This window comes from Oikopleura dioica, chromosome PAR (assembly GCF_907165135.1).
Source record: "Oikopleura dioica chromosome PAR, OKI2018_I68_1.0, whole genome shotgun sequence".
Taxonomy (NCBI): Eukaryota; Metazoa; Chordata; class Appendicularia; order Copelata; family Oikopleuridae; genus Oikopleura; species Oikopleura dioica.
The window spans coordinates 5,106,800-5,131,913 of record NC_137293.1 but is presented as its reverse complement, the minus strand read 5'-3'; the positions used below and the strand labels follow the sequence as shown (position 1 = coordinate 5,131,913).

The following is a 25,114-nucleotide window of genomic DNA, read 5'->3' as shown; positions in this document are numbered from 1 at the left end:
TAACAATTGTTTGCTCTTGAATTCACTCATTCATTTTAGAAAGACCATATTTTCTTGACCCGCAAAGTGAATTCTGAGCTGGGTCTATCACTTATGGAGAGCTCTTTGTATAATTTCCTGTCATCAAGGATAACTGATAATCCGATTATATGCGAACCTGATCTAACTTGAGCTTAGACAAAAGGGCTGCTGAATATTTAGAAGCCTGAAACCAAGATTCGCGATTTGTGACTGGCGAATTCAGGAACGGAACACTAAATTGTCATTCTTGCATCACCCCTGAATTTTTAAAGCTCAACAGGTTCATTCAAGTGCACTTATTTTGAGCCAAAGCGTGTCTGAGCAAAATCGGATAAGCGCTGCTCTCGAGTACTCGGCTGAACTTGGACAGTTCGGAAAAGGTCAATTTCTAATTCAATTTTAAACGGTTGAAATTTCGAAAAGTCGCCAGTTTTCGTTGTCGAGATTTTAGAATATTTTGCGAGAAATCTGTAAAAATCTGAAAAATCAGATTTTCCGGTTATTTTAGTACGAAAACGTCAGATTTCGTCATTTTGGGGACCGTTTAAAAGTCAACCCTTTTTTCAAACTCATCAGCAAGCATCTTTTCTCCCAGCCAAAAAGGTCATCTTAAAAGGTTGGCAACTGGAAAATGGAACTTGAATTTTAAAGCGCTTAGACGCGGTGACGGATCCGTGTCAATCTTTGGGGCTTGTTTTGAATTACACGCTTTCTCGGCAAAACAACTTGATCAGCGCTATTTTTTTTATAAAAAATTTTATATTTTTCCATCACATGTTGAATTATTAACAATTGCCATTTGATGCTTCCATTTTTTCTAGCTTGATGACTTTGAATGGTTCCTACGATAGAAAAATGAGTTTGTTTCCGACCCATGAACAATGCTTAGTTTTGTCCATCTCGGCTTAGTTTCCAGAGCTTTATTGAAAGAATGAAGCTCACTTTGGCTTATTTTCTGATTAATTTTTGCTCCTGTGATGATTCTTCGGAAGAGAGTTTCAATCATACAGAATACGAGATAACCGTGAGTCATAGAATTAAGTTATATTACTCAACTGAAGATTAAGGGCTGGCCAAACGACATCCTTGATTTTTCAAAGTGTTTTGATGACTTGAAGTTCAAGTTGAACACTACCAAAGAAATTGGCGATAATAAATTGAGAACATTGCTTCTTTGCAATGTCACTTTTGAGGCGATAGAATTGGACTTCCAACCGAACACAACTACAACAATTACCACAACGACGAAGGCGTCAACGACAAGACCAGAGGCTACTACAACTGATGCACCAACTACAAAAACTACAACAACAACTAAGGCTACGACTACAACACAAAAACCAACAACGACAAAAGCGACGACGACGACTACGAAGGCAACTTCAACAGCAGCAACAACGAAGACAACTACGACAACCGAAAAGGCTACCACTACAACAACGAAACCAACAACAGAGGAGTCTGACCCTGGCACAGACACGGAAAGCGATAAAGAGACAAGAAAAACAAACACTGAAAAAAGTGAAAACAAGAAAGAAATCAGAGAATATCTCGTTATAAAAGAAGTTCATGAATCAAGCGTTCCAATTTTTCGCACCTGGGGAGGAGCCGTATTTTTGCAACATATAAGCCTCGGGATCGCGATCTTGATCATCTGGTCAAACCAAATTTCTCTAGGTAACAGTTCCATTTCTGATTTTTATTTTAGTTTTTTAGGTCTCAATAAGAAGCATGAGAAAATTCTTCTTGCGATTTGGTTTTTTATTTTCATTGCCTTGATTGTCGATTTGAGCGCAATTTCAAAAGTGGTAATTCCTTCTCAAAAATTGAGCAAGGGTGCAAAATTTTTAGATCACTGAGAAAAATCCCTATCCTGCTGCTTTCTTCAATTCGCTTCTGAATTCTGTACTGCTGATTTTAGGACTCATGCTTGTTATTGGAGTTTGCAGAGAGCGCGAAAGAGTACAGCGACATGAATTTGAATGAAAAGTTCTTTCATATATTTCGTTATTAAATCACTCAAGCTCTTTGTATTGTCGCGATTGGAAACTTCTGGCGGAAGTGTTTTATCATTCTTTTCCGTTATTTACTCCTCTGAAACTTTTTTGTCTCCATTGAAATATAAAAACGTCCATAAATCGTTCCAAAATGATCACTTTCCGATAAAATGAAAGTTTTCATTTTTCTTTTCGCCGGTGAAGCCTTCGCGAGAGGATTTCTGCGAGAGCGTCGATCCACAGATGATCTTAATTTCTGCGAATCAAAGGCGAATAATGGGCACTATCCGCATTGCGAGTGCCAGAAATTCTACCACTGCTATGAGAATCAGAAGACGGCGGTGAAGAGCTGTACTGGTGGGACTGTTTATGACCCGGTTATTCAAGGCTGTAACCACGCTTATGCTACTGATACGTCGCACTGTTGCATGAGTAATTGTGGAACTGTTTGCTCCACTCAAACGACTACGACAACAACCACGACTACAACTACGACTACGAAGGCGACGACAACGACGACGAAGGCTACTACAACTACAACAAAAGCGACAACTACGACAACTACAACAACAACTAAGGAAACGACCACAACAACCAAGGCTACGACCACAACTACTTCGACAAGAACAATGACGACCCGACCACCAACGCTTTCAACGACCCACAGTTCAACAACAACAACAAGACCACCTACAGTTTCCTCTACCACCACTCGTCCACCATCTGTGACGACTAGGGTTCGCAATCAAATAATTTTGACCATCTTGAATAATAATAAAATTGAATTTTAGTATAGTAAATCGGTATAAGGGAATCTAAAAAATCGAAAAAAAATGAGAAAAATAAACAAACAAACAAATTATGAGCTAGAAATTCCGGAAAATAATCAATATCTTGGGTCACAGGTGTTCTACGATTTCGCAACCTCGACCATACATTTATACAGGCAAAATAACCCTCCTGTCAAAAATTCAAGCACTCGGGCGCCACCCATACAGCGCAGCGCGCAGCCCGCGCCGATGAAATTCGTTCTTTTTTCCGGGGCCATATCTCGAGTTCTACTGTAGATTTTTAAATTCTGATTTCAGAAATGAAATCTTGATGATTGAAAAGGGGGGAATCCTGAAAACGGTTATTTTTAGAGCAATTTTAAATTTTGAAATTATTTGATTGCGAACCCTAGTGACGACAACAACAACTCGACCCCCGTCAGTCTCAACGACCAAACAATGCACTTGCTCAACAACTACAACTCGACCTCCGTCAGTTTCAACAACCACTTCTACCCGTCCACCAAATGTTTTTTCAAGCTCAACTGCAACAACGCGGCCTCCAACAGTTTCTTCATCAACGATAACGACGACAAGACCTCCATCAGTCTCAACAACAACTTCGACTCGACCTCCGACCGTTTCCTCTTCAACAACTCGTCCTCCAAGCATCACTGAATCAACTCGATCAGAGTCAGAACCCTGTCCTTGCATGACAACTACAACTCGACCTCCTACCATCTCATCCTCTACAACGCGACCACCGAGCGTCAATATCGATGATGAAAGCATGGAAGACAAGAATCGTGCTTTTCGAATGATTCTTCGTATTCTTGATTTTCTCCAAAACTGGTTTTAATTCCGACTGAGAATTAATTATAATAAATTCTTTATTTCACTTGCAGAAAACTTATAGTCGTCATTTTTCAAGCATCGTTACTGTAAATTTTCATAATTCGCATCTTTTCTACCGATTTCCCAAGTTTTCGCCTAAATATTCTCGTTTTTGAAGATCACCTAAATCTTACCCTAAAGGAGAAACTCGACCCTTTTTCTTTTTCATAGAAATATATTGAGCAGAATTTTCCGTCATTGGCACCTCGTAGATTTCGTCGAACATCGAGTAATCCGTCGAATATGAATTGTTTGGTCCGCTGATTGTCAGTAATGGGTTGAATCGATACCCCCAAAGAATTTCAGTATTGGTATAGCTCGTTCTTGCTTGAGAGCTTTGCCCAGTCGCTTCGCAAACGCCTTCCAAGAGCACGATGATTTCAAAGTGCTCATTCAGCATATTGGCTTTGCTTTTTGGAAATTCAATAATCTGAGATATTCTCTTCTATGATTCTCTCAAATACCCTAGCTGATGGTCCACAGCGGGCTTTTCTCATTTATTTCATGTTCAATTATCATCGGCGTCACGAGAAACAATCTGTCAGCTCCTGTCATGTTTCCAATGTCCATGTCCTTCTGATCCATCGGCAAGAATTCCCCCTAAAAGCATGTTTGTTTTGGGTGTGAATAAGTGGGCTTGCCTCGATCGTCTGCTTGGATTTGATGAATTTGACCTTGCAGATGCATTTGACAAAGAGCGAGTTGCGAAGATTTGCCACCCGGAACATGAAGGTGTGTCTCCCATCTCGTATCGCGATGACTGCCTTTTCCGAGAAGATCAGCGTGTCGTTTTGATTCTAGAGCCCCTTACGCACCATCAGCAAAAAATCACGAACCTGAGGTTTTGAAATCTTGATAAAAATACAACCGACCATGAAGGCATCGACAAGTGTTCCGAGAAGACATTGAATGATCAAAAACACGATTGCCTCAGGACAATGAACAGTTACAGCTCGCTTGCCATATCCAACTGTAGTCTCTGTTTCGAGAAAGAAGAGAAAGGCGGTTCGGAAGGAGTAAACATGCTCAAAGCAAACTGGCCGTTGGTAGTGAGTATCATTGACGAGCCAGTAGAATTTTCGACCAGGGCCTTGGTCCAAATTTCTAGCGAAAAATTGAAAAATCAGGGGAATGAAAAGATGAACCTGAGGAAGAAAAGATCCTTTTCTGTCAGTTTGTTCTCTACGGCTCCGTTTTCGACCGAAAACTCAATCAATTGCTGTGGAGAAAATCTTCTGATCCTCCCAATTGCTTTGGAACTATCCTGAAATTCGACCGTCAGTCTGTCCATTTTCTCCCTCGCGCTGTAATAGTCAATATCTCCTCGAACCTTCGCATCCAAATAATAAGCAGAAGAGAAAATAATCCACCCAAAAAATGTCATTGAGAAGTAAAAAATCATAAATACTCCGAATGGCAAATCAATAATTGTTGTAAAAAAGTCCGAAATGAATCGCTCGAATTTATCTTTTGAGTCTTGACGGATGTTGCATTCGCCATTTTTTTTCATAAAACGAGGGAGAAGAGGCGCTTTTTTCTTGGCAAGGTCTTTTGATCTGTGGGTTGATTCTCTTTTGAACCCCATTTTTGATGATTTCGAGGCAGTGTATGCTTTTTATTGCGGAAAGAAAGGCTTTATGTCAAATTCCATAAAAGATCAAGTCATTCAAACTTCCTAATTCGTGATTTTTTCGTAGTAGAAAGTTCAAATTGCAGTCCGAGGAGATATTTTCTTAACAATAAAATATTCCCACAGCGGAGGTCGAAAAATTTCAGAAATGCACCTGAGCAAGATCGAGTGGCGTTCTGTCAGATTAACTCGGCCCTTGCGGCAAACTCACAGCAAGAATTGCTTCTACCAGGCACCACCCCTTCTGAGTCGAGATGAAAGATATTCCAAGTCAAGAAGAGGGCGAAAAGATGCAGAAAGAGGAACTGAAAGTAGAAGAAAGCGAAGAAGGGCTGACTAATGGGTGGAAAATGTTTAACGTGCTCATGTGTGGGTTCGCTTTTATGCTGGTTTTTACAGGAAAAGGGAGAGAAAAAGTATATTTTTCATGAAAAAAAATCAAAAAATTCAATTCTTATTTCTCAATAAAGCGTTTTTAACAACTTCCATGGCTGGAAAATACATCATCGACTCGCTTAAACTCGAAACTGTTGAAAACCTAGAAATTGACGACGCCTTTTTTGAGTTCAACAGCTCTAACTGGCCGGAAGAGTCGAAGGGAGAGAACATTACTTTTGAAGAAAAAGAGAAAAAAGTGAAGAAATCGTTCGTTGACCAGAAATTCGGAGATGGGTACATTTCCCTGTCGATCGTTTATATTACCTTTTGCTTGTCGAATTTCGCTGCTCCTGGGGTAGTTGCTTTTGTTGGCCATAAGACGACGATGGTAAGAGTTTTCTTGCTTTCAAAAGTGACCGAAATTCTAGTTCATCGCCGCCGCGACCTATGTTCTCTACATATTGACGTATCTCAACCCAGTTCCAGGCTTTCTCTACAGTGTTTCGGCACTCAACGGTCTTGGAGCGGCATTTCTTTGGACGGCTCAAGGAGATTTTCTACACCACCAATCTGGGACAGAAAAACTGATGGCGCGAAATAGCGGGACTTTTTGGGGGATCTTTCAATGCTCTCTTCTTGCTGGAAACTTGTACATTATGTTCGCTTGGCAGGGGAAAGAGTACGTGGATACTGAGATGAGGAAGCAGATTTTTACGATTTTCGCGATTCTCGGTTCGACCGGTTGTGGATTGCTGTTTACGCTGAAGTCACAATGCCTCGGGTTGGAGAAACGATTCAAAAGCAAAAATGATGATGGGAGCTCTGGAATACAGAAGTTCGTGAATTCAGTCAAATGCTCTTTCAAGCTTTTAGGAATGGCTCTAGAAATATTGAATTTTCAGTAGTAATTTTGCTTATGAGCCGCTTAAAGTCACGAAAAAGATGCTTTTATTCGCGCCTTTCATCATTTTCGATGGATTTTTCCTCGGATTTTACACTGGCGTCTACCCAACAGCAGTCGGAAATTCAAAGAACCTCGAAAATGCTAGTGCTGCTGTAGGACTATGCGGATTAATGACCGGTGTTGGAGGAATAATCGGCGGTGGAATTTTTGTCTTTGGTTCAAAAATCATGAATCGCTTTTCAAGAGTGACAATTGTGCTTTGCAACAGTGTTTTGATGCTTAGTATGTTGGTCTTCGTCCTGCTTAATCATCCGTTTTCCGCAAATATCGCGGCTACTGACGAACAGCCAAAGGGATTTGATTCTGTGAAAAGAGAACTCGTTCTTTATATCGCTTTTGCAAATGGTTTTTGCTACACAGTCTATAAGAATGTCGTCTATTCTTCTGTAACGGAAGGTTTTGCGGGCCAGACATCCTATGCTTTTGCCCTCTATCAGGTTTGATGCCCGCAAATTTGATGACTCACGATTTTCTAGTTCCTTGATGCTGGTTCCTGCGCGATCTGCTTCTTCATCAACACATCGATAAATCTGCTAACAAATGTCTGCATAATGTTTGCCCTGCTTGTTTTCAGCATAATTACTTTCATTCCGTTTAGGCGAATTATCGCAAAATAAATTCAGACAGCCATATTTTCAATATTCTATTTAACTTACGAAGCTGTGTTTTGTTTCAAATAGCTCCGTTTCTCAAAAGTAGGGAAATTGTTCTGTTCCAATAGATCGTAAACTTCATTGATATATTGATTTCCTTTTTCAATCATTGGTTTCGTAAAATATTCGAAAGACGGCTTCTTCTTTGGTCGATGAAATTTTTCAGTTTCTTCAAGCGTCTCAAATAAATAATATTTAAGGGGGTAGAACTAGATTTTTCGAAAAAAGTGATATTCGAGAGCCCTTTTAAATAAGAAAAACCTGTTTTTACTTATTCTAACGAAATTTCCTCATAGATGTTGCGAGAAAACGCGTTAAACTATCAAAAAATAAAATTAAAAAAATTTGACTAGTCACGTGACTCGAGAAATTTGAGGACGCGAATAGGCTAAAATGGCGATTTTCGATGAGATAGGTTGGTGTTTCCCTCTTTACCGCCAAAAATTTGATGACGAAAAATATTTTAAGAAAAAGGTTATTAGATCTAAGTTTGCTCTATCTTCAGCTGAAGAGAGAATTTGAATATCTTAGCTTGCCTGGCTTTGAGCACCGGTCTAGAATTGGCTATTTTCGAAAATCCTAGTTCTACCCCCTTAAAAGCAAATTTGAATAAATTTGAAAAGCCATGTTTCGTATTGCAAGTAGGACTTACATTTTTCAAACAATTCATTCGAGTGCTACGATCAGAAACATGAAAATAATCCTCTTGCGCAATAAAATCAAGAATTTGTTCCATTTCATGTAAAGCATCAGCCTTCAAGTTTTCATAAAAAAATACGTGAAGTGAAACGTTTTTGTTTTCTTTCAAAAGATCAATTTATTTTCTTTTCAGAATATTTAAATATATTAACTTCGCCTCGCAAACTGATCTGATAAAAACCCTAAGTACATTGGAATCGACCCTTCCTAAATAAACGTCAATTACTTCTTTCGCAAGAGTTCTCCATTTCTTCAAAAAATAACTGCCCTTATTTTGCCATTCTTCGCCCTTGAAAACATTCTCTTCTACATCTGACGTATGTCCCTTTGTCAATCTACGTTTCCATTCGGCCACAACCGCTTCAAATGGGTTTCGAAGAAGAAAAAGTATCCCTCTTGGATTTGAAATTTGTTCGTCCTTGATGTCATGCGATTTTTGGAAGAGAGTCTCACCATCTTTAGGAAGAGTGATTTCGCCGAGCATACCAGCTTTGAACAATGGTTGGTCATTGTAAATGCTTCCTGTATAAATTCCAGTTGATTTTTCAAGCAGCATTCGTGTCCAACTACGAAAAAAGTAAGCGTATGAAGCGATAATGATATTCCTAAGGTTCTCATATGATTGGTTAGGATTATGATTAGGGTAAGGGGTAAGGGTTAGGTAAATAAGCTCAATGACGAGAGTTTCCGAAGGGCAAAGCCCCCTGGGTTAGATCTAAAGGGGGGTTCTGTTCATTTTGGGTCGGTTTACTACTTCATCAAAGTTTTTTACTCTGACGAATAATTCGTTTTCCTAACGAATATTTCGTTGCAACGAATTATTGGGCCTGGTTACCAAAAAAGTAAGCTCCTTTGTAGTGCCTGAAAAAATATCAGGGATGACGCTCGGTTCGCCGGGAATTTTTTCCCCGAATCCCGGCGAACCGAGGATATCCCGGCGAACAGAGGGTATCCGGTTATCAATTATAACAATTTTTTGGTACTTACGTATTTCCGCTGCCTGGAAAAGAAACTAAAGGAAAAACCCCAAACTCGTCTTTGCTACCCATTCTTATCCCCATATCGCAATTTTCTTTTATAATAGGAAAATCCAAATTGAATAAATTATCAGTTCTTCCATCAATAACTCGTTCGAGATTTATATTCATGCTCCAAGAAGATTTTTCTGAGAACAGGAAAAAATCAGAAAGAAAGCAAATCTCTTGTTCGACAAGAGAGATCTCGGTGTCGCCATCAATTTTATCCAGATCAGATCGAAAAAGTGAAAGAATTTCTTTTTCAGTGAAAATTTTTTTATCATCAATGATTGAACGAAGCTGCTCCACGAAGCCGTGATCATTAATTTTGGGTCAAATTTTATGTCTTATTCGTGCGTTTTTTCTGAAAAAATTCACCCATTTCTTGGAGGACAAAAGATCACCAGTCTCGAAATGTTCCTCTTCCCAAGCTCTTGTTGAATGAATTCCGCTAAGTATTCGGGTCTGTCCCTAATTGCAAGCACATTTTTCATAAGTGCCTTATAATCATCCTCATGAGCTCCCCAGTCATTTAAATCGTATCTCCAATGGAAAGCCGCCATTTTGTGCTCTTTAAGTCCTTCGAATTTGATGATTGACACAATTTTCTCAGCTAGACTCTTGATTTTCTTCGGTCGAACAGTTGCTTTGATGGTTTCTTTGATGAGCTCGAAATCTGAGTCGACGAAGGGCTTCAAATTTTTAAATTGATTGCGGAACAGCGAAGTCCAGTCGAGATAACCATATGTGTATCTTAAGGAGGGGGTCAACGAGAATCGGGATTTCCGTGACCAAAAATGCGGATCAGAAAGGCAAAATCTGAATTTAACGGCAAATGAAAAAGGGCTGAAAAAATTAACCGGCGAGAAGTAGAAAAAATTTTCGCCAGAAGAATCGGTCAAAAATGCCATTAAAGTAGGGGCATTTTCGCGAAAATGCACATAAAATAGTCATTTTATTTACATTTTTCATAATTTTATACCCTTAATCTTATTTTAATCGAATGATTATAGGCTCAACAGATTCGCGAGGATCTGTAGATTCCAAAAATATAAGATTCTTGCACAGACCATGTGTAAACGCGAAATTACGATCACCTCAGAAAAAATTCTCGTCGACCCCCCTTAAGGGAGTCCCAAACGGTTTTTTCGAAATTGGCCATTTTTGACTGCCTTTCACGACGAAATTGACTTTAATTTTCAAAAAATTTATTTAAGAGGCAAATATTTTAATCTAAGAATCTAGTAAAGGAGTTCAGAGATTTCTTTTAATCTAACCACAGCTGGCGCTATAGGGCCGAGAGGGTGACTATCTCGCGGGGGTCCTTAAACTCCCCAAATGGAGCGCGCCCCAAGAACCCCCCAACTGGAGCTTGACAATTTTTGTCGAAAAGACCTTCCCGCTGAGATAATTTTCTGAAACTTCGTCGACATACCAATGTGTTCTTTCACATGGCGCTTTTAGGTTTCTCTAGCGCAACTATATCTCCTTCAAATTCTTACAACTGCTTCCAAAAAAAGGTCGGAATTTCGACATTTTAATGAAATTTTCGAAATCTCAATGTTCGAAAAACTATAAAAAGATGTTTTCAGCTCATAAATGCAGATATATCATCAGGATAAAAATGTTATAAGAAAGTTTCCTTCTAAAACAAGTCTGATTTTAATGACACTTTCCGGTGCCAAGCGCCACCGAGAGGGATTAGCGCGACCTATTTTTGGCTAAGGGTGCAGGAGGTCAGTGCAAATACTCATTACTAGGCCTCGGACGTAAAAAGATGATTTTCACCATCCGGGCGTCGTTAGTGAACAGGAGTGGGCTCATTCGAAGGCTCTTGATAAGGGCATTCTATTTAATCAATAAAAAACTGGGCCCTCCCTTTCTGTTACGAGTTATTATGAAAAATATTTTTCGAAGCTCAACTTCCAAATCAAATATCTCGAAATAGGAGGACAGGGCCTTATCGACAAAAAATGTCGAGAACCAGTTGCGGAGTTAAGATAAAAATCAATTGAAAATCTATTTTTTCATGTTTCCCGCATTCTTGGTCACGGAAATCCCGATTCTCGTCGACCTCCCCCTTAATAAAATGCATCGTTTTTCTTCGTATTGGCTCAAAGATCTTGTCAAAGCTTTAGTTCCTTCAGATCCTATGTTTTTTAGATGGACCCTTTCTGTTCTGACCGGCATAACTTCTTCATCGAATACTTGATAATTGATAAATAAATTTTTCATTGACAATTGCCATTAGCAATTTGTCAATAATTAAAAATTCCAAAATTTGACGACTTCGGTTGCTTAAGATAATGCCGATTTCCTGTTCCATGTTTCATAATTCATTTTAAAATACTTGAACGTTTTTTCAATCCGAGCGCTACCGTATGTTGAGGCTGGACGATGATCAAGAATGAGATCGAATGAGTCGCCGCAAATTGACCGAACATCAGTTGAGTTGACTGTTTTTACCATTTTGGATAAATTTTCCTGATCGATAAAAAGAGCCGCTTCGGAAAAGGGATGACCCCCAGTAGTATGATGTCGAAAAAATAGAGGAGCAACAAAAGTTCGATTCATGAGACGTGTAATGAATAAACTTTCACGGAGGCCCATCATTTGGTTGTTTGGACCGTAAAGATTGACTGGAATAATTATCTTCTCTTTTTTCTCGATAAGATTTTCATCGTGGTCAAAATCAACAGTAACATGGGATCTGTAAGGTTCTTCATTGAGAGCATTCTCTTTTAAAATATAAAAAATCGACGATGAGAAAAATCCAACAAATAAGAGAAATTTAAATTTAAAACTGAACAAATCGCCATTCTTGATCTTCGATAAAATCATCGACAATTCTTGCTTTGAATAATTTGCAAAAAAGAGGGAAAAGAGATCTTCTCTACGCACTCGCTAGAGCGAATTCTAAAAGGGCGCGCGAGAGGCGCTTGGGTGAAGCAGCTGAGGCACCCGCGAGAAACGCGCTAGGAGATAGGCACAACCGGTAGGCGAAGAGAGGGGTTATCATTCGGGCCTATGATTCGAGCCATCCAATAACTCTAGAATCTGAGCTAATGGTTAGGGTTAGGGACTGGGAACTCTTAAGGGGGGTCCGGGGGGCGAAACCCCCTGGTTTAGGCGTTAGGTGGGGGGGTCCCGGGGGCGTAGCCCCCTGGGTTAGGTTTAGACTTAGGGGCAGCCCAAACAATAACCCCCTACTACCCCGGTAGGTGTAATGGTTTAGTGTAATGGTTTAACCGGATAAAGTATTGTTCTAAAAATTGTGGGTCGAAAATAATTTTGATCCTCTGAAAATATGAGCCTTGTGTGGATAAACTCGAGCTCAAAACGTCTCTTTGATCATGATTCTCCACGGTTGATAAGCGATTTCCAACCGCAACTCGCTGTTCCCTGCGGAGTTGAGCAGTTCGAGCATCGCGGGCTTGTCACCCGCGTGGTCCGGTCATTTTTGTCACCCGCCGGATAGGGGGCAGGCGAATCCCTCGAGACTCTTCTCATCTTGGTTAAAATCAGCAGTTGTAGGCGACCTGTAAAGTTCTTCGTTGAGAGCATTCTCTTTAAAAAAATATGTATTTGCCGATGATAAAAATGTGAAAGACCCAACGAATAGAAGGAATTTAAATTTATATGAGAACAAATCCCCATTCTCGCTATTCGGTAAAACCATGCTCAAATAAAATCTACAATTTGATGAATAATCTTGCAAAAATTTTATGCAAACGCCGCTTGAAATCTCACTAACACTTGTTGTTGGTTTGACCGCAGCGATCAGACCGGCGAGCATGTCAAGTGTGATGGCACCATCCTCTTTTCAGGGAAGCGATCATGTTCTAGAGAATTCCAGTAGTTAACACTCCGAGTAGAAGCCTTAAAGCACCAGGATTTTTCAGCTTTTTGTTGAAAAAATCTTCTTTTCTCCCTTTTGAAAAAGATGAAATAATTGCGACCTTAAATATAAATTAGATACTTGAGTTATGAACCAAACCTTAAAATGTTCATTCCTCCCTCGCTTTTTCGAATTATCGTAAAACAAATATTCATAAAATAGAAAAGGTTTTTCTGAGACTTTTATTGGTGAAAAAGCGTTTCTAGAGCAGCAGTTCCAATATTGAACTCGTTAGTCTGAGAAATCAGATGAATCATCATTGTCTCGAATGATTCCGGCAAGTTTTTCGAGCTTCTTGAGCTTTCTTCGGTACTTTCTGTACTTTTCGCCGACGGATTCATTTTCAGCTTCAAGCTAAACACCGCTCTAGAGTTCTCAAATTTCTTCAAAAGACTTACCCTGTCTAATTCAGCTTGCATCGGTTCAAGAGCATCTTGATAGGACTGAACTTCAACCTGGAGAATTTCGACCTCTTCCTGAACAATCACTTAAATTTGAGAACATCAAATATTTAGTTTTACGTCAAGATCTCCGTGAGATTCGATGAGTGCTTTCAAATTGGCGTTTTCAGTTCCGAGCTCTTCGCATTTTGCCTTGATTGCTTCTCGAATTTCCTTGAGGCTGGCGTTTTCGATTCCAAGTGCATCGGCAGCGGCTTGGAGATTTTCCTGAAAAAGGGATGAAAAATGACTAAAAAGGTTTTTTTTCGGTAAAAATCTGGCTGAAAACAGTCTCTTTGGCAATATAAAGACGAGTTCTGCGCGTTTATTTGCCATTTTTAGTAAAAAAAAACTGCCAAAAAGCTGGGAAATCGAACCTTGAGCTGGTCATATTCGGCCATTTCATCCTCCATCGCCAAATACGTCCTGCAAATCTCCTCAAACTCCCCCTTCAGCTCTTCTTTCGCTTCTTCCAACTCAGCCTCCTGCGCCTGCAGCTCTTCGATTTCTTCCCTCAAACTGGCCGATCCACCGCCATGTTCTTTCACAAGCTCGAAAGCCTCCTGAAACTTGGCGATAGCGTCCATGAAATTATTCTCTGCGTCTTCCATGATTTCAAATATTTTTTATTTCCGAGATAAAATTTAGAAATGCGCGAAATAGATAAGTAGCGGCAGCGATAGTTAAATATTAACGTTTATTTTCGCGAGCAAATGAAAATGACTAGGACACAAAGTATTTGGATTGCAATTAATTCAGTGCCTGAGTGATTCAAGAAACTTCCAATAAGAGAGGTCCTTAGGGTTAGGGTTAGGGTTATAAGGCGATCAAGATAAATGATTAGTCCCAGTTGGGTGTCTCCATGGGAACGAAAATCGTTTCTTTCGCAGATGACAGTCAATCTGCTAATGTCTTAATGTTGATGTGGAACATGGTCCAGAAAAAGATAATCGACTCCCACTTCTGAATGTTTTATAAGCCAACAAATTATTGGCAATTATCTTATTCTTCTTAATTGACCTATGATTAACTGTCTATTTTTCCTGCGATTCGCAATTCGGAATTCGTTTAGGAAAGGAAACTAGACATTTCTTTAAAACCATTAATTAGCTGAAATAAAAGTCAAAATCTTATATTTTGAAGAAAAACATAGAAGAAAATTGTTTGAATTCAGGAAGTGTAGTCGATAAAAGTGCCTTCGCTTTGCCGAAATTGAGACATTGTCTTTTCTTGCGTCTTTGCGTCTTGATTTGCGCTTTTTCGGGAGTTGATAGGAATGGAAAATAGACAGCCTTGCAACTGCCAGAAGGAGACGTAACAATCCATTTTCAAAAATGTTTGATCGGGTTAAAATTGGAAAAATGGTCTGTGACGTCTCGAAGAAATGCTCAGCATTAATAATGTTATTACATGACGTGAATAACATCTTGTGTGCGGGAGGATTAGGGCCAAATGAACATTGGAAACACCAGGATGAAGCAACAGGGTTCATGCTATTAGTTCAGTAAGCAAGGTTGGTTAAGTTCAACAACAAAATGCATTTTGACAAGACTGTATTTACATGAAAAGGACACAGATGACATTTGTACAAGCATAATTTATGAACCATAAATTATGGCTTATTTTCATTCAGTGACCTTGAACATCCAATAAGAAAGAAAAACAATTCGAAATCTTTTCTCAAAATAAAGCGGTCTCATAATTTTCAATTATAACTGGTGAATAGTCAAAATCGTTGTCAATAAGTCTAATTATCAACTCTTTCCGAATACTTGCTGCAGCTTTTCTGTTCATATCTTCGGCGATTGTTATGTAAAGAGCTTCTCTTTCTTGAAAAAACGATTGAGAATTATGTTCAACGGCGGGTTTCATACCTTTCCGGACTTTTTCTTTAAAAAGTTTTGGCCGAACACAGTTGTACCAAAACGCGAACGACTAAAATATAACAAGGATGGGCAAACTCTTCGAAGTGAGGGGGAGGTGGTCATTGTTGGGCCCCTTACCCCCATATCTACTTTTTCCAACCTATAGTTCAAGGTTATTCTTACCAAGAGAAGAAAAGCAGGTGCAAGTGGGAATATGACAAAAAAGTAAAGAGGCTTGTCGCCAGTTTGAGTCGCCATACATTGAAGAACTGTCAGATAAGATCCTTTCCTAGAAAATAAATGATGAAAAAACTTAATATTATTTCAACAATTTGCCTTTTTTTCGTCCTTTTTTGTCTCTTTCTAATTCAAATTCTGATTTGAGTATTTTCAAGAAAGCCAGTTTTGATGCTCTTCTTGACGGTTTTCACGTAATGGACTCTCTTTCATAAAGTATTCAGCTTCTCGTTGCTAAAACATATCATTTCGTTGGGTTGAATGATTGCATTTACTAATGACTGCTAAAACGTCTCCTGTTTTGAATATAAAACAAGCTCGATTTGCGACAAAAAGACTTCTTATTCAACTTTACTTATTTGTCTCTATATGGCAGATTTGAAATCTAATGCTTCATAATTATTTAAATATTTTAATTATTTAAAATAATTATTTATTATTTTTGATTATTATCATAAATTCACCGAAAAAATGACGATTTTCCTTTAAAATTTTATTAATTTTGATCAAATGAAATAAGGGTATCACTTTCTTAAATAAAAAATGCTTTGTTACCGGTTCTTATTTACCAATTATTTTTTTCTTTTTTTATATCTCTAATTTTCGTCTTATTTATCAAAAAAGGAAATTCAAATTTATTCACGTGATTGATTCTTAGAGACGATTTTGACCGGCAAGAGTGTCCGAATGCGACGGTTCAAGAAAAATAAAATTAACCTTTGCCGCCCTCCGCATTATAAACTCTCCGTGAGCTGTTTCCTAAGCTGACTGAAATCAAGGATGAATAATTGATTCCATTTTGCCTCGTGTTGTTTTTATCCCGAAAGATGTCAGGCTTATGCTGACAGCTTATTTAAGGGAAAGAAGTAATAGGTAGGTCAGCGCGCAAATTAACCTTCTTATGTCCTTGAAAGAAGGTTTCTGTCATGATTTTATTCATTCTGTAAGTATTAACCGAAATACCGTATGTGCTCGAATTCGACAAAATCAAGTCAAAAAGGTCTTCAAAGCCGCTGAAATTTTCTTATAATTTTCGTTTCCTTGGCAACGCGCAAATATCTTCATCCAATTATTTCCACGACAAGTTTCTTCTTTTCGCTTTCAATTTATTTTCTCCCAAAATGGCTTCTGTCCCTCGGCTTGACCTAAAAACCGCACTTGGTCACGATGAGAGCCAAGATAGAGATTTGAAAGTTAGAGAAGTTGCTTCGAAGGAGCTTTCTTGGGGGACCCCATTGCCCACTCCATCTGGCTCCGCTCGGCCCCAGAATTCAGCTCGATCGGGCGAAAATGAAGCTCCAGCAGTGCCAAAGAAACAACCCTACTACTATCTCGACACGACCGACCGGTCAGAAATGGACCTTTCCGCTTATATCCCAAATTACCCGACAGCCAATGATGGATCAGAAGAAATGGCGAAATTCTTCCTTGATTTCGCAGATTTAGTCCTCGCAGATTGCTACGAGAAAATCGAGGCTCAGACTGCGGAGAATAAGAGAATCAAAGAAATTGTCAAGGAACAAATGAAAGAAGATTGGTGAGTAACAATAAGAGAAAGTCGCCAGAAATCTCATTTTGTTTTTAGCTTGTCAAATGGAGCGATTAATTCTAATGAGCAGAAAGTCAAACCAATTGGTCGTGATCCTGGGGTTCTGAAGGTACTCTAGTGAATCTACTGAAACAACCAGGATTATTTTTCTTTCAGGGAAAATGCAGGAGACTGCACGATACAGAAATCGCTCCAAAAGGCTCTGTCACCGCTGCTTCTCTGGAAAACTACAAATCTTTTACTGCCAGGTTCATCACCAAAGATTCCGTCAAAGCAATCAAGGAGCTGCACGGCTTTTTCTTCAATATTGATCAGACCATGATGGTCTATAATTACCGCAACTTAGGTTTTTCTTCTTCAAAGTGTTCTTGACCTCATTTCATTTTCTAGGACGCTCGAATTATTCAAAGCCAGTTACTCTCATTGCTCCCCGATTTTCTTATTCCTTCGCGCACGGGCGGAGGAAGGGCGAAGTCTTCAAAGCTCGTGATATACGACCCGGAGGAACATTGAGCTTTTTGAAGCCCGGAAATCCAGAGCCGATCTATGTCCGAATCACGGCGGTGGAAGACTACGAGCAAAAAAGCTTCGATACTTGGTGGGGCTGTCCGACCGGGGGAGCGCTGACAGAAGAGGAAAGGAAGGATAGAAAGGTTCTTGAGGGAGTTCAAAAACTCGTAAAAGGTAAGAGAACGCTGGTGAGTTTCGGTTCAAGGAGATTCTAGATCGACTGAAGGAGAATTTCATCAAAAGCATCAGCTCGCTTCAGAAACAGTTCGCGAAGTTAGACAAATCTGGAGATGGAAGCTTGTCAAAAGACGAGCTTCAATTAGCTCTCTCCTCGGCGAATATTCGTAAGAGCTTTTTTCCGATTTCCACTTCGACTGAATATTTTACCATGTAGGCTTGTCTGTCGAAGAATTTGAAAGCGTCTGGAGAATCGTGGACGAAGATCAATCCGGAACGATTGGATACGAAGAGTTTCTGACCGCCTTTATCGGCGAAATGACGGAGGAACGAGCTGGTTTAGTCCAGAAAGCATGGAAAAAGCTTGATCCGAAAGGAGAAGGAAAATGCTCAATTTTCAATGCAGAGAAAACACTCAGGTACGCTCAAACGTCGATTTTCTTCATCATCATTATCAGCTTCAAAATTCACCCGAAAGTCAAAAGCGGCGAAAAGCAAGAGTCCGAGATTCGCCAAAAATTCTTCACTCTCCTTGAATCGAAAAACAACGAGCTCCTCTATCGACACTTTTACGATTTTTTCCTGATGCTCTCGCTTCTGATCGAGCGAGACAGAGTTTTCTTCAATATCATGTTTGCTGTTTTTGGGTTGTAAATAAAAGAGACACTAAAGTTTTCTTCAAAAGAATCGCGACACGAGCGGGGCAAGGCGATAAAGGCGCACCGGATATAAAATATTTATAGCACCTGAAGCCCTACCGCAATTTCTTCGTAAAAGAAGTTGCCCCGTCTGGTCACGTGTTTATTTTCATATCGAAAAACGTGTTGACGGATGAAAATCGCGGGGAATCAATTAATTAGGTTCAATTGCTGACAATTCTCGGACGTTCAGCCGAAAATTACTCGAAGGAACTTGAAAATGAATTAACCAAAGATCATGTTAAAAAGACAATTTTTGACTCATTCGATAAAATGGTCCCGATTTTCATTGAAATGGTTTTTTCGCCTTTTATTTGAAAATTATATACAGTTTTTTTTCGATAAGCTTCATGCAGTAAGAGTATTCGCTCTATCAAGCGTCCCATTGAGCGATTTTCGATAGTCAAATGAACCTCCTCTTATTCCTCCCCTGAGCAAAAGCGAGTTTATTTCGTCCTCTTTAATTTCCGGCTCTCTTTCGTAACCATCACAGCAGCATTTGACGCAGACAAGGGTGAGGATGACTCCGAGAATGAAGCCAACGAGAATGATGATGTAGCCAGAAGCGTTGAAGAAGGGAGAGATGATGGTGATAAGAGCAGAGTCGACTACAGCTTCAGGGACGTCGAATGATTCGCTTGAATTTCCAGGTGAAGTTGTCGTTGAGTTTTTGAAGTCGATGTCTGAATTGAAGGCAATTTATTAATTTTTCGGGGAAAAATTTTGAAATAACTTATTTCAAATAAGTACCTTCCATCAAGATCTCCTCCTCGCCGACTTGAACATCGTGATCTGTCACTGGAGAATCCGGGACCTCCGCTGTCCGGAAATCAAGAACCTGACAAGCTTGAATCATGTCAACATGAATGATGCTCTCGTCGCAGCACTAGAAAATTAACTTGAAATCCTGCCCAGCATAATTCCAAATATAACTCACCAAATATTTCGCATTCATGGGTTTCCCGACAGTAACCACTGTCTCATAATCTTCATCGACGCCGTAAAGTATCTTCAAATGATCAGTCGTCGATTGATCAAGCTTTGTTAATGAGTCCTCTGAATATCACGGTTAGCGAATAATTTTTACGCTCAATCGTAATTTTATCCCATTTATTAGTAGTCTTCTTCCCAGCGAGTAAAAATCCTGGTGGTCTTAAAGCCATTGTCTATGGTGAGTAGACTTAAATTTATTGTCAATAAATTATTGAGAATTAAAAAGAGTCCGGAGAAAACTTGATGATCTTCGAAAACTCAAAAACAACTCGGCTATTTTTGATAATATTATTAATAATACTTTATTATCTTATTGGATTTTTAAAATCATTAATAGCAAATTTCTCTAGACATTGTAGCTGAGACTGTCAACCTGAGAGTTATTGTTTTGGAAATACTGTACTTCAAATACAGTAGTCGTATGGGTTAATGGTCAATTAAGGGTAAGGGCACATTACTAAAGGGTTCTTGGGTATAAAAACGTGGGACTTAGAGCCGAGCATAGAAGACAAAATTTTTCGTTTAAAATCATCTTTCCTCTCCTTACCTTCAATTCTCAGTAAAACAATATTCAAATCCGTGCCGAGTCCATAATCAATCGCTCTGTATCCTCTTCTTCTTCGTCGGATCCCATTAAATTTACAAACTTCTTCTCCAAGGACAACTGCCAGAAACAACGCGAAAAACTTCATTCTTTTCTCTGTTAAGTTAAAAGAAAAATATTCTTTCTTTTTTTTTGTTTTGTAATTAAAAAACAATGGTGCGGAAAATTTTGGACCGAGTTCGCTTGGCTCCGATCGTAAAGAATTGATAAGTCTGATTCATTATCATGGGCGCTCCTGCTCCTGTTGTTTTATTAGTGTATTATTAGTCCGCGAGCTGATTAGGTACTCGTTGATGGGCAGGGGCCAAGAAGAAAATGAACACTTCTCAGAAATAATGATTTCCGGCATTTTTCGTGGAGGTTAATCGCGAGCATCGTCAGCGGTGTAGAACGAGAAAGCTTCGTAATCCGCCGCAGCATGCAAAATACGTTCTGCTTTTTGAAAAGGTCAAGTGTCGGCAGCTTTTCGCACCGCTCAACTTGAAATCTTGTTTACCCTTTATTCTGTTACAGAAGGGTTCAAATATGAAAAGAAAGCCTGTAAGATACTGTACCAAAATGGAAGATGAGGGTCTAAAGAAGATTTTAAGATGGAGAAATAAGGGTGTCACTATCTTAAATTTAACTGGAAACCAATTTTAAATTATGGCAAATCTGACTACAGCGGTATGAGCGGTTTCCGCACCCCTACGATTTTTTAAAATTACACAGATAATTTCAAAAAACTCTATTTATTGTATTTTTCCCTAATAGAAAATGGCTTGAAAATTTCATAACTGGAAACAGAAATCGAATATCATATCTCAATCAAAAGATATGAATTTTTAAAGGCGAAAAATAGGGGTGCGGAAACCGCTCATACCACTGTACCAAAATTTTGTAGGATTTCTGAATAAATGGAAAAACCGCTTCTTTCTTCAAAAATTTTCGCTATCTACTGCATAATAACATATTGTTGCGGTAATCCTGGCTTGCAATTTTAAACATGTTACATTCACATTGTTATCTCTCTCCTCACTGCCGGTAAGAGGGGTCTAGTACCTTCTCCTGGGCCTGGGTCCAGTATCATAGCAAAAGAACCTTGTTAGATGCACCATTAAGGGTCTAGTCGCTCCACCACACCAAGTGCGGCACAAAAAGAGCGCGCCCGTTACGTTCAATTCATCGAAGGCGCTTTCTCTGAAGCGACTCCTTTGTCTCCCATTTTAAATTGCATTTGTATCTCATCTAAACATGCGGAAATGTAATTAGCAATGTAACGATCTAACGCAATTATGGTGCTCAAGAGGCTTTGTCCAAAATAATCAGAAAGCAAAGTGGATATTTCGGGTCTAAAATTATCGATAAAACTTCAGAAAATTTGCCCAAGATTCTCAATTTTCATCCCTCTCTCGTCTGATTGGTTGATCTCTCAAAATGTTAGGAAAAACTCAATTTTGTCAATCTTTGGCCGAGCAAATGACGTTTTACTAACAATATTCAATTTTTATATTTCCTGTCTACTAGACAATCTGTCTAGCAGACAAGAAAAAGCTTTTTTCTAAGAAATTTCGAAATACAAAATAGCAAAATTTTTATTTCAATTTTCAGCGTCAAAAAACACAAGTTCCAAGACTACAGTCTTTGCCCTCAAAGCAACTTTCTCCAGGTCCATTACAGAATTCCTCGCCATTTTCGATTTCTTCCTTGATCTCCTCGAACTCGTTCCTGATGTAGATCATGATTTCCTCATTGTATTGAACTAGAAGATTTGAGTTTTAAGAAGCTGCATCAGAAAATAAATCGGGCCACCTGCGCAGGTTAAATGCATGAGATAATCCACATAGGCCTCGTAAGTTTCCAGCACGTATTCGAAGTAAAACGTTTTGCCGATCAGGCGCTCGTTGACGTCCATCATTGCGCAATACAGACAATCCATACGCCTAGAAATAAGTAAGATATCTAACATTATAATGGTAGGGGTATAAAAGCTGAACTTCTTGAAAGTTTTTATATTTAAGTCCAAGATTTAAATATATTTTTGTACAAATACAAAACAGAAAAAATTAAGTTATGGTTTCTCGAAATACGAATCTTTCTCGTTTTTTATCGCCTTAGGGTAGGGCCCTTACCAGTTGTTCATATTCGCATGATTCTTGGCATGTCTCATTTCTCGGTAGATATTCTCATTCAGCGTGCCTACTTCTGCGATATCCGAGGACAAGTCGAAAAGCTAAAAATTCTCAGAAAAAAATCAACTTGTTTCCTTACCTCGGCAGATCGACGGACAGTTTTTGGATTCTGAGGATGTGTCTTTGTCAAGTCGTTGCTGATTTCGAGCCAGATGTTTGAAGGAGAAAGATCGCAGTAGCAACCTTTAAGATCATCTCGACCGCTGCCGTTTTGATTGCATCCGGCGGCTTCGGTGTTGTTTGAGTAGAACATCGTCGCTAGAATTGATTCTCAGGTGGCAAGAGAGGGTTAGGACTTACACTGGACCTCTCCGTATTTGTTTGTCATGTCAATGTTGAACTTGCAGTTTTGAACGTTTGGCGAGTTGAACCATTCCTGAAAAGAAGATCAAAAAAACTCTCAGGAATCAAGAGCAACCTGGTAGGGCTTGAGGACATCAGCACACTCGGGGTCGTTGTTGAAGTCGGGTTTTTCTTGCTTGGCAAGGAATTTTTCATATTCTTCCAAAGAAATTGGCTTGAGATCGTTGGGTTTGTACGGGAAGGGATTGGTGAAGCAGTTTTCTGGTGAGGATTTCAGATTATTGTGGAAACCATAAAGTTAATTATTATTTTGTCGTTCTCAAATTATTTTTTTTTCCTTGAATTGTAGTAAAAATTAATATTTTTATACCAATTTGATTCCACTTATAGGATTACTTCAATATGAATATTATTAACCCATATCATATGGGCCATATGATATGGGCCATATCAATAAATCCTCTCCTGTAAGATCAACCCCTTCAGGACAACTATTGACTCCACAATTTTCCTCAGCCCATTGATCAATATCCTCGACAGATCCCCATTTATTCCAGCAGCTTCCCCCATAATTTGGCTGATTCTCTCCACTCAAACACGGATCCACGCTCAAAACAAGTCCCCAAAATGATAAAAGAAGCTTCATTTTTTAAGAAAAAATTCTCAAATGACACACTTTGTCATCAATTTTTTGCAAAAAATGGGCAAATGAAGAGCATATGCTCGTTTCCCATGATGGCGTAAATAATGATTCTTTTTATTTTGTCAATTTGAGAATCTTCCGCTTGAATTATTCTTATGAATCGTACTTGACCAAATTCTAGCGCCGGGGATCTCAAGAATCTGAGCAATGTGATCCTTGATCGTTCGTAAGAAAAAATTCTAGAGTTACAAAACCGCGGCGATCCTCTTACCGCGGCGGGGCTCTTTCGATAGACATGAAAATTCTCAAGTCGAGCGAGGAGATAAAGAGGGTGAGGTCGCCCAAAATTGGGAGATAGCGCAGAAATTTTAAAATTGCCACTTGGGAGAGCCGCAATTTCGCGACAGATAAAACCATCCGCGTCTAAACATTTCTGCCGTAATCTGGTAAGAAATGAATGTTTCCCTCCCAATTTGCAAGCGCTGAAAAGAGCAGGCGTCTTAAAAATGCAGCAGAGCGACAACGTGAACTTCTCGATTCTAGTAAAATGACGCCATCGCGCTGCGGCGCAAAATGTTTATACTCACGCTCGCAAGCGATGTCCAATTATTTCTGATAAGCAAAGTACTGCTGCTATCTGCTTTTTTAGCTTTGATAATTAGCAAAGAACAAGGGTTCTTTTATCAAAATGACGCTAGCTACTATCTAGTATCTTTCTTTGATTCTTGAAAAATGACTCAAAAATCAATCATTCAGTACTTAAAAAATTTCAAGTTTATTCAGCAATTATTATTGAGAATCAGTTCTTTTTTTCATCAAAGACTTTGGCTTTCGAGCATCTTTCATCGATCTTGATCCGGCGAAATCGCATCCGGTTTCTAAAAAATGAAAAAAAATCGCAAATTTTAGGTTTACCGTGTTCTCCGAGCATAATCATCATTCGCACTCCATTGAAGTTGTAGTTATTCCAATCCGAAGTGAATCGGAATTCGACAATGTCTTGATCAAGGCTGACAAGTTTGTTGGAAACAGTTGATTGAGCGTTATCGTTGATCCAGAGAAAGTCCGCTCCAGGTTCCAAGTCGATATATTCAATGTAGATATTGATGGCCTTTGTTGGGTCTTCTCTTGTTATTTTCATCGAGCAGTCGTTAAAATTGCCGTAGTGATGTTGAGTCCTAAAGAATTTGAAGACCAATTGATAGAGCAAATTTTACCTGAATCCGATAACATGCCCTTCCGAAATATCCATGTCGGTTATGTCGCAAAGATAAAGCTCCATTTGAGGATTGTAGGCGACTTCAGAATAGCACGGAATATCATAATCATCAAAGAAGCCCATCGCCCAGTCTTTGACGCTCGAAACATCAGCATAGACGCCAGGATACCCTTCCCCTGCACAGCCATTGCCCCACGAAACGACGCCGGACAAGAAGGGAACGCCGTTTTCAGCGCAAATAACTGGTCCACCAGAATCGCCCTGGCAAGAGTCTTTGAGACCATCAGTCAAGCCATTCCCATCATCGTCCAGAGTTCCGGCGCAGAACATTGAATCATCCAAATTAAAATATTCCAGATGACTGTTGGCGACGCAGTAGTCTTCCGACATAAGCGTTATATCTACTTCCTGAAGAATACTGGACCCGTGGATGTCGCCGGAGTATAAAGCACCCCATCCGGCAACGTGGCATTGTTTTCCATGTCCAAAATAAGCATCTTTTGAGGGTCCTTTTTCATTCTTTGAAACTAAGGAAAAAAAAGTCAATCCCTTCCTGGTAAACAAGCAGGCTCAAAATGCGCGTCAGCGTTGTCGATTAAATTGGGGACAATGAGAATGCAGTAATCGTGGGAAACTGAATTGTCGTCGTATTGAGGGTGGATCTCGTAGTGCAAAATGGGGACGGTAGCGAAGTCATCTGTATTGTGTTCGTTGTGTTTGCCAATATCGACAGAGCTGTAGTAGCCACAGCAATGAGCGGCTTTGAGCATGCTTCGAATTCGTTC

At 39.4% G+C, this 25,114-nt stretch overlaps 8 protein-coding genes and 1 long non-coding RNA gene across 9 annotated transcripts; 4 read left to right on the top strand and 5 right to left on the bottom strand.

The window, feature by feature from the left end:
* Positions 1-952: 952 nt before the first annotated feature.
* LOC145701420 (uncharacterized) lies at positions 953-2,007 on the top strand. The gene is made up of 4 exons (XM_081778641.1): positions 953-1,045; positions 1,089-1,698; positions 1,738-1,829; positions 1,873-2,007. The coding sequence occupies exons 1-4, from the start codon at positions 953-955 to the stop codon at positions 2,005-2,007; spliced, it is 930 nt and encodes a 309-aa protein (XP_081634767.1).
* Positions 2,008-5,566: 3,559 nt separating this feature from the next.
* Positions 5,567-7,259, top strand: LOC145701419 (UNC93-like protein MFSD11). The gene is made up of 4 exons (XM_081778640.1): positions 5,567-5,681; positions 5,783-6,078; positions 6,119-7,091; positions 7,131-7,259. The coding sequence occupies exons 1-3, from the start codon at positions 5,567-5,569 to the stop codon at positions 6,593-6,595; spliced, it is 888 nt and encodes a 295-aa protein (XP_081634766.1). The 3' UTR covers positions 6,596-7,091; positions 7,131-7,259.
* Positions 6,633-7,271, top strand: LOC145701418 (UNC93-like protein MFSD11). Its single transcript, XM_081778638.1, has 2 exons — positions 6,633-7,091; positions 7,131-7,271. The coding sequence occupies exons 1-2, from the start codon at positions 6,633-6,635 to the stop codon at positions 7,269-7,271; spliced, it is 600 nt and encodes a 199-aa protein (XP_081634764.1).
* Positions 7,272-13,097: 5,826 nt separating this feature from the next.
* LOC145705625 (uncharacterized) lies at positions 13,098-14,005 on the bottom strand. Its single transcript, XM_081783113.1, has 4 exons — positions 13,738-14,005; positions 13,442-13,588; positions 13,319-13,396; positions 13,098-13,274 (listed from the first exon to the last, which is right to left on the bottom strand). Exons 1-4 carry the CDS (start codon positions 13,969-13,971, stop codon positions 13,152-13,154), a joined length of 582 nt encoding a protein of 193 aa, XP_081639239.1. The 5' UTR covers positions 13,972-14,005; the 3' UTR covers positions 13,098-13,151.
* A 1,035-nt stretch (positions 14,006-15,040) lies between these two features.
* LOC145701415 (uncharacterized) lies at positions 15,041-15,510 on the bottom strand. Its single transcript, XR_014134268.1, has 3 exons — positions 15,409-15,510; positions 15,235-15,295; positions 15,041-15,189 (listed from the first exon to the last, which is right to left on the bottom strand). It is a non-coding gene; the product is annotated as an uncharacterized LOC145701415 (long non-coding RNA).
* A 1,067-nt stretch (positions 15,511-16,577) lies between these two features.
* Positions 16,578-18,353, top strand: LOC145705614 (calcyphosin-2-like). Its single transcript, XM_081783102.1, has 7 exons — positions 16,578-16,999; positions 17,048-17,120; positions 17,168-17,357; positions 17,402-17,695; positions 17,737-17,865; positions 17,916-18,117; positions 18,157-18,353. The coding sequence occupies exons 1-7, from the start codon at positions 16,584-16,586 to the stop codon at positions 18,350-18,352; spliced, it is 1,500 nt and encodes a 499-aa protein (XP_081639228.1). The 5' UTR covers positions 16,578-16,583; the 3' UTR covers position 18,353.
* A 352-nt stretch (positions 18,354-18,705) lies between these two features.
* On the bottom strand, positions 18,706-20,083 carry LOC145705621 (uncharacterized). The gene is made up of 4 exons (XM_081783108.1): positions 19,937-20,083; positions 19,334-19,452; positions 19,147-19,282; positions 18,706-19,079 (listed from the first exon to the last, which is right to left on the bottom strand). Exons 1-4 carry the CDS (start codon positions 20,079-20,081, stop codon positions 18,745-18,747), a joined length of 735 nt encoding a protein of 244 aa, XP_081639234.1. The 5' UTR covers positions 20,082-20,083; the 3' UTR covers positions 18,706-18,744.
* A 1,466-nt stretch (positions 20,084-21,549) lies between these two features.
* Positions 21,550-23,113, bottom strand: LOC145701414 (uncharacterized). The gene is made up of 7 exons (XM_081778633.1): positions 22,885-23,113; positions 22,583-22,728; positions 22,465-22,540; positions 22,244-22,422; positions 22,105-22,205; positions 21,785-21,915; positions 21,550-21,734 (listed from the first exon to the last, which is right to left on the bottom strand). Exons 1-7 carry the CDS (start codon positions 23,111-23,113, stop codon positions 21,586-21,588), a joined length of 1,011 nt encoding a protein of 336 aa, XP_081634759.1. The 3' UTR covers positions 21,550-21,585.
* A 765-nt stretch (positions 23,114-23,878) lies between these two features.
* On the bottom strand, positions 23,879-25,099 carry LOC145701413 (anionic trypsin-2-like). Its single transcript, XM_081778632.1, has 4 exons — positions 24,892-25,099; positions 24,328-24,826; positions 24,026-24,288; positions 23,879-23,988 (listed from the first exon to the last, which is right to left on the bottom strand). Exons 1-4 carry the CDS (start codon positions 25,097-25,099, stop codon positions 23,900-23,902), a joined length of 1,059 nt encoding a protein of 352 aa, XP_081634758.1. The 3' UTR covers positions 23,879-23,899.
* Between the last annotated feature and the right edge of the window lie 15 nt (positions 25,100-25,114).

What these genes read in the sequence shown, in the direction of transcription:
- LOC145701420 (XM_081778641.1), top strand. Translation starts at nt 953, where the DNA reads ATGAAGCTCACTTTGGCTTATTTTCTGATTAATTTTTGCTCCTGTGAT. An exon ending in GTCAAACCAAATTTCTCTAG is followed by an intron (nt 1,699 to 1,737) that starts GTAACAGTTCCA and finishes TTAGTTTTTTAG; the next exon opens with GTCTCAATAAGAAGCATGAG. An exon ending in TGAGCGCAATTTCAAAAGTG is followed by an intron (nt 1,830 to 1,872) that starts GTAATTCCTTCT and finishes CAAAATTTTTAG; the next exon opens with ATCACTGAGAAAAATCCCTA.
- LOC145701419 (XM_081778640.1), top strand. Translation starts at nt 5,567, where the DNA reads ATGAAAGATATTCCAAGTCAAGAAGAGGGCGAAAAGATGCAGAAAGAG. An exon ending in AATGTTTAACGTGCTCATGT is followed by an intron (nt 5,682 to 5,782) that starts GTGGGTTCGCTT and finishes TTCTCAATAAAG; the next exon opens with CGTTTTTAACAACTTCCATG. An exon ending in TTGGCCATAAGACGACGATG is followed by an intron (nt 6,079 to 6,118) that starts GTAAGAGTTTTC and finishes CCGAAATTCTAG; the next exon opens with TTCATCGCCGCCGCGACCTA.
- LOC145701418 (XM_081778638.1), top strand. Translation starts at nt 6,633, where the DNA reads ATGCTTTTATTCGCGCCTTTCATCATTTTCGATGGATTTTTCCTCGGA. An exon ending in ATGCTTTTGCCCTCTATCAG is followed by an intron (nt 7,092 to 7,130) that starts GTTTGATGCCCG and finishes ACGATTTTCTAG; the next exon opens with TTCCTTGATGCTGGTTCCTG.
- LOC145705625 (XM_081783113.1), bottom strand. Translation starts at nt 13,971, where the DNA reads ATGGAAGACGCAGAGAATAATTTCATGGACGCTATCGCCAAGTTTCAG. An exon ending in CCGAATATGACCAGCTCAAG is followed by an intron (nt 13,589 to 13,737) that starts GTTCGATTTCCC and finishes TCCCTTTTTCAG; the next exon opens with GAAAATCTCCAAGCCGCTGC. An exon ending in TGCAAGCTGAATTAGACAGG is followed by an intron (nt 13,275 to 13,318) that starts GTAAGTCTTTTG and finishes AGCGGTGTTTAG; the next exon opens with CTTGAAGCTGAAAATGAATC.
- LOC145705614 (XM_081783102.1), top strand. Translation starts at nt 16,584, where the DNA reads ATGGCTTCTGTCCCTCGGCTTGACCTAAAAACCGCACTTGGTCACGAT. An exon ending in GAACAAATGAAAGAAGATTG is followed by an intron (nt 17,000 to 17,047) that starts GTGAGTAACAAT and finishes TTTTGTTTTTAG; the next exon opens with CTTGTCAAATGGAGCGATTA. An exon ending in CTATAATTACCGCAACTTAG is followed by an intron (nt 17,358 to 17,401) that starts GTTTTTCTTCTT and finishes TTCATTTTCTAG; the next exon opens with GACGCTCGAATTATTCAAAG.
- LOC145705621 (XM_081783108.1), bottom strand. Translation starts at nt 20,081, where the DNA reads ATGAAGTTTTTCGCGTTGTTTCTGGCAGTTGTCCTTGGAGAAGAAGTT. An exon ending in TGTTTTACTGAGAATTGAAG is followed by an intron (nt 19,453 to 19,936) that starts GTAAGGAGAGGA and finishes CGTGATATTCAG; the next exon opens with AGGACTCATTAACAAAGCTT. An exon ending in CCATGAATGCGAAATATTTG is followed by an intron (nt 19,283 to 19,333) that starts GTGAGTTATATT and finishes TTAATTTTCTAG; the next exon opens with TGCTGCGACGAGAGCATCAT.
- LOC145701414 (XM_081778633.1), bottom strand. Translation starts at nt 23,113, where the DNA reads ATGAAGCTTCTTTTATCATTTTGGGGACTTGTTTTGAGCGTGGATCCG. An exon ending in CTGTCCGTCGATCTGCCGAG is followed by an intron (nt 22,206 to 22,243) that starts GTAAGGAAACAA and finishes GAGAATTTTTAG; the next exon opens with CTTTTCGACTTGTCCTCGGA. An exon ending in CATGCATTTAACCTGCGCAG is followed by an intron (nt 21,735 to 21,784) that starts GTGGCCCGATTT and finishes CAAATCTTCTAG; the next exon opens with TTCAATACAATGAGGAAATC.
- LOC145701413 (XM_081778632.1), bottom strand. Translation starts at nt 25,099, where the DNA reads ATGCTCAAAGCCGCTCATTGCTGTGGCTACTACAGCTCTGTCGATATT. An exon ending in GGGCATGTTATCGGATTCAG is followed by an intron (nt 24,289 to 24,327) that starts GTAAAATTTGCT and finishes CAAATTCTTTAG; the next exon opens with GACTCAACATCACTACGGCA. An exon ending in GATTATGCTCGGAGAACACG is followed by an intron (nt 23,989 to 24,025) that starts GTAAACCTAAAA and finishes TTCATTTTTTAG; the next exon opens with AAACCGGATGCGATTTCGCC.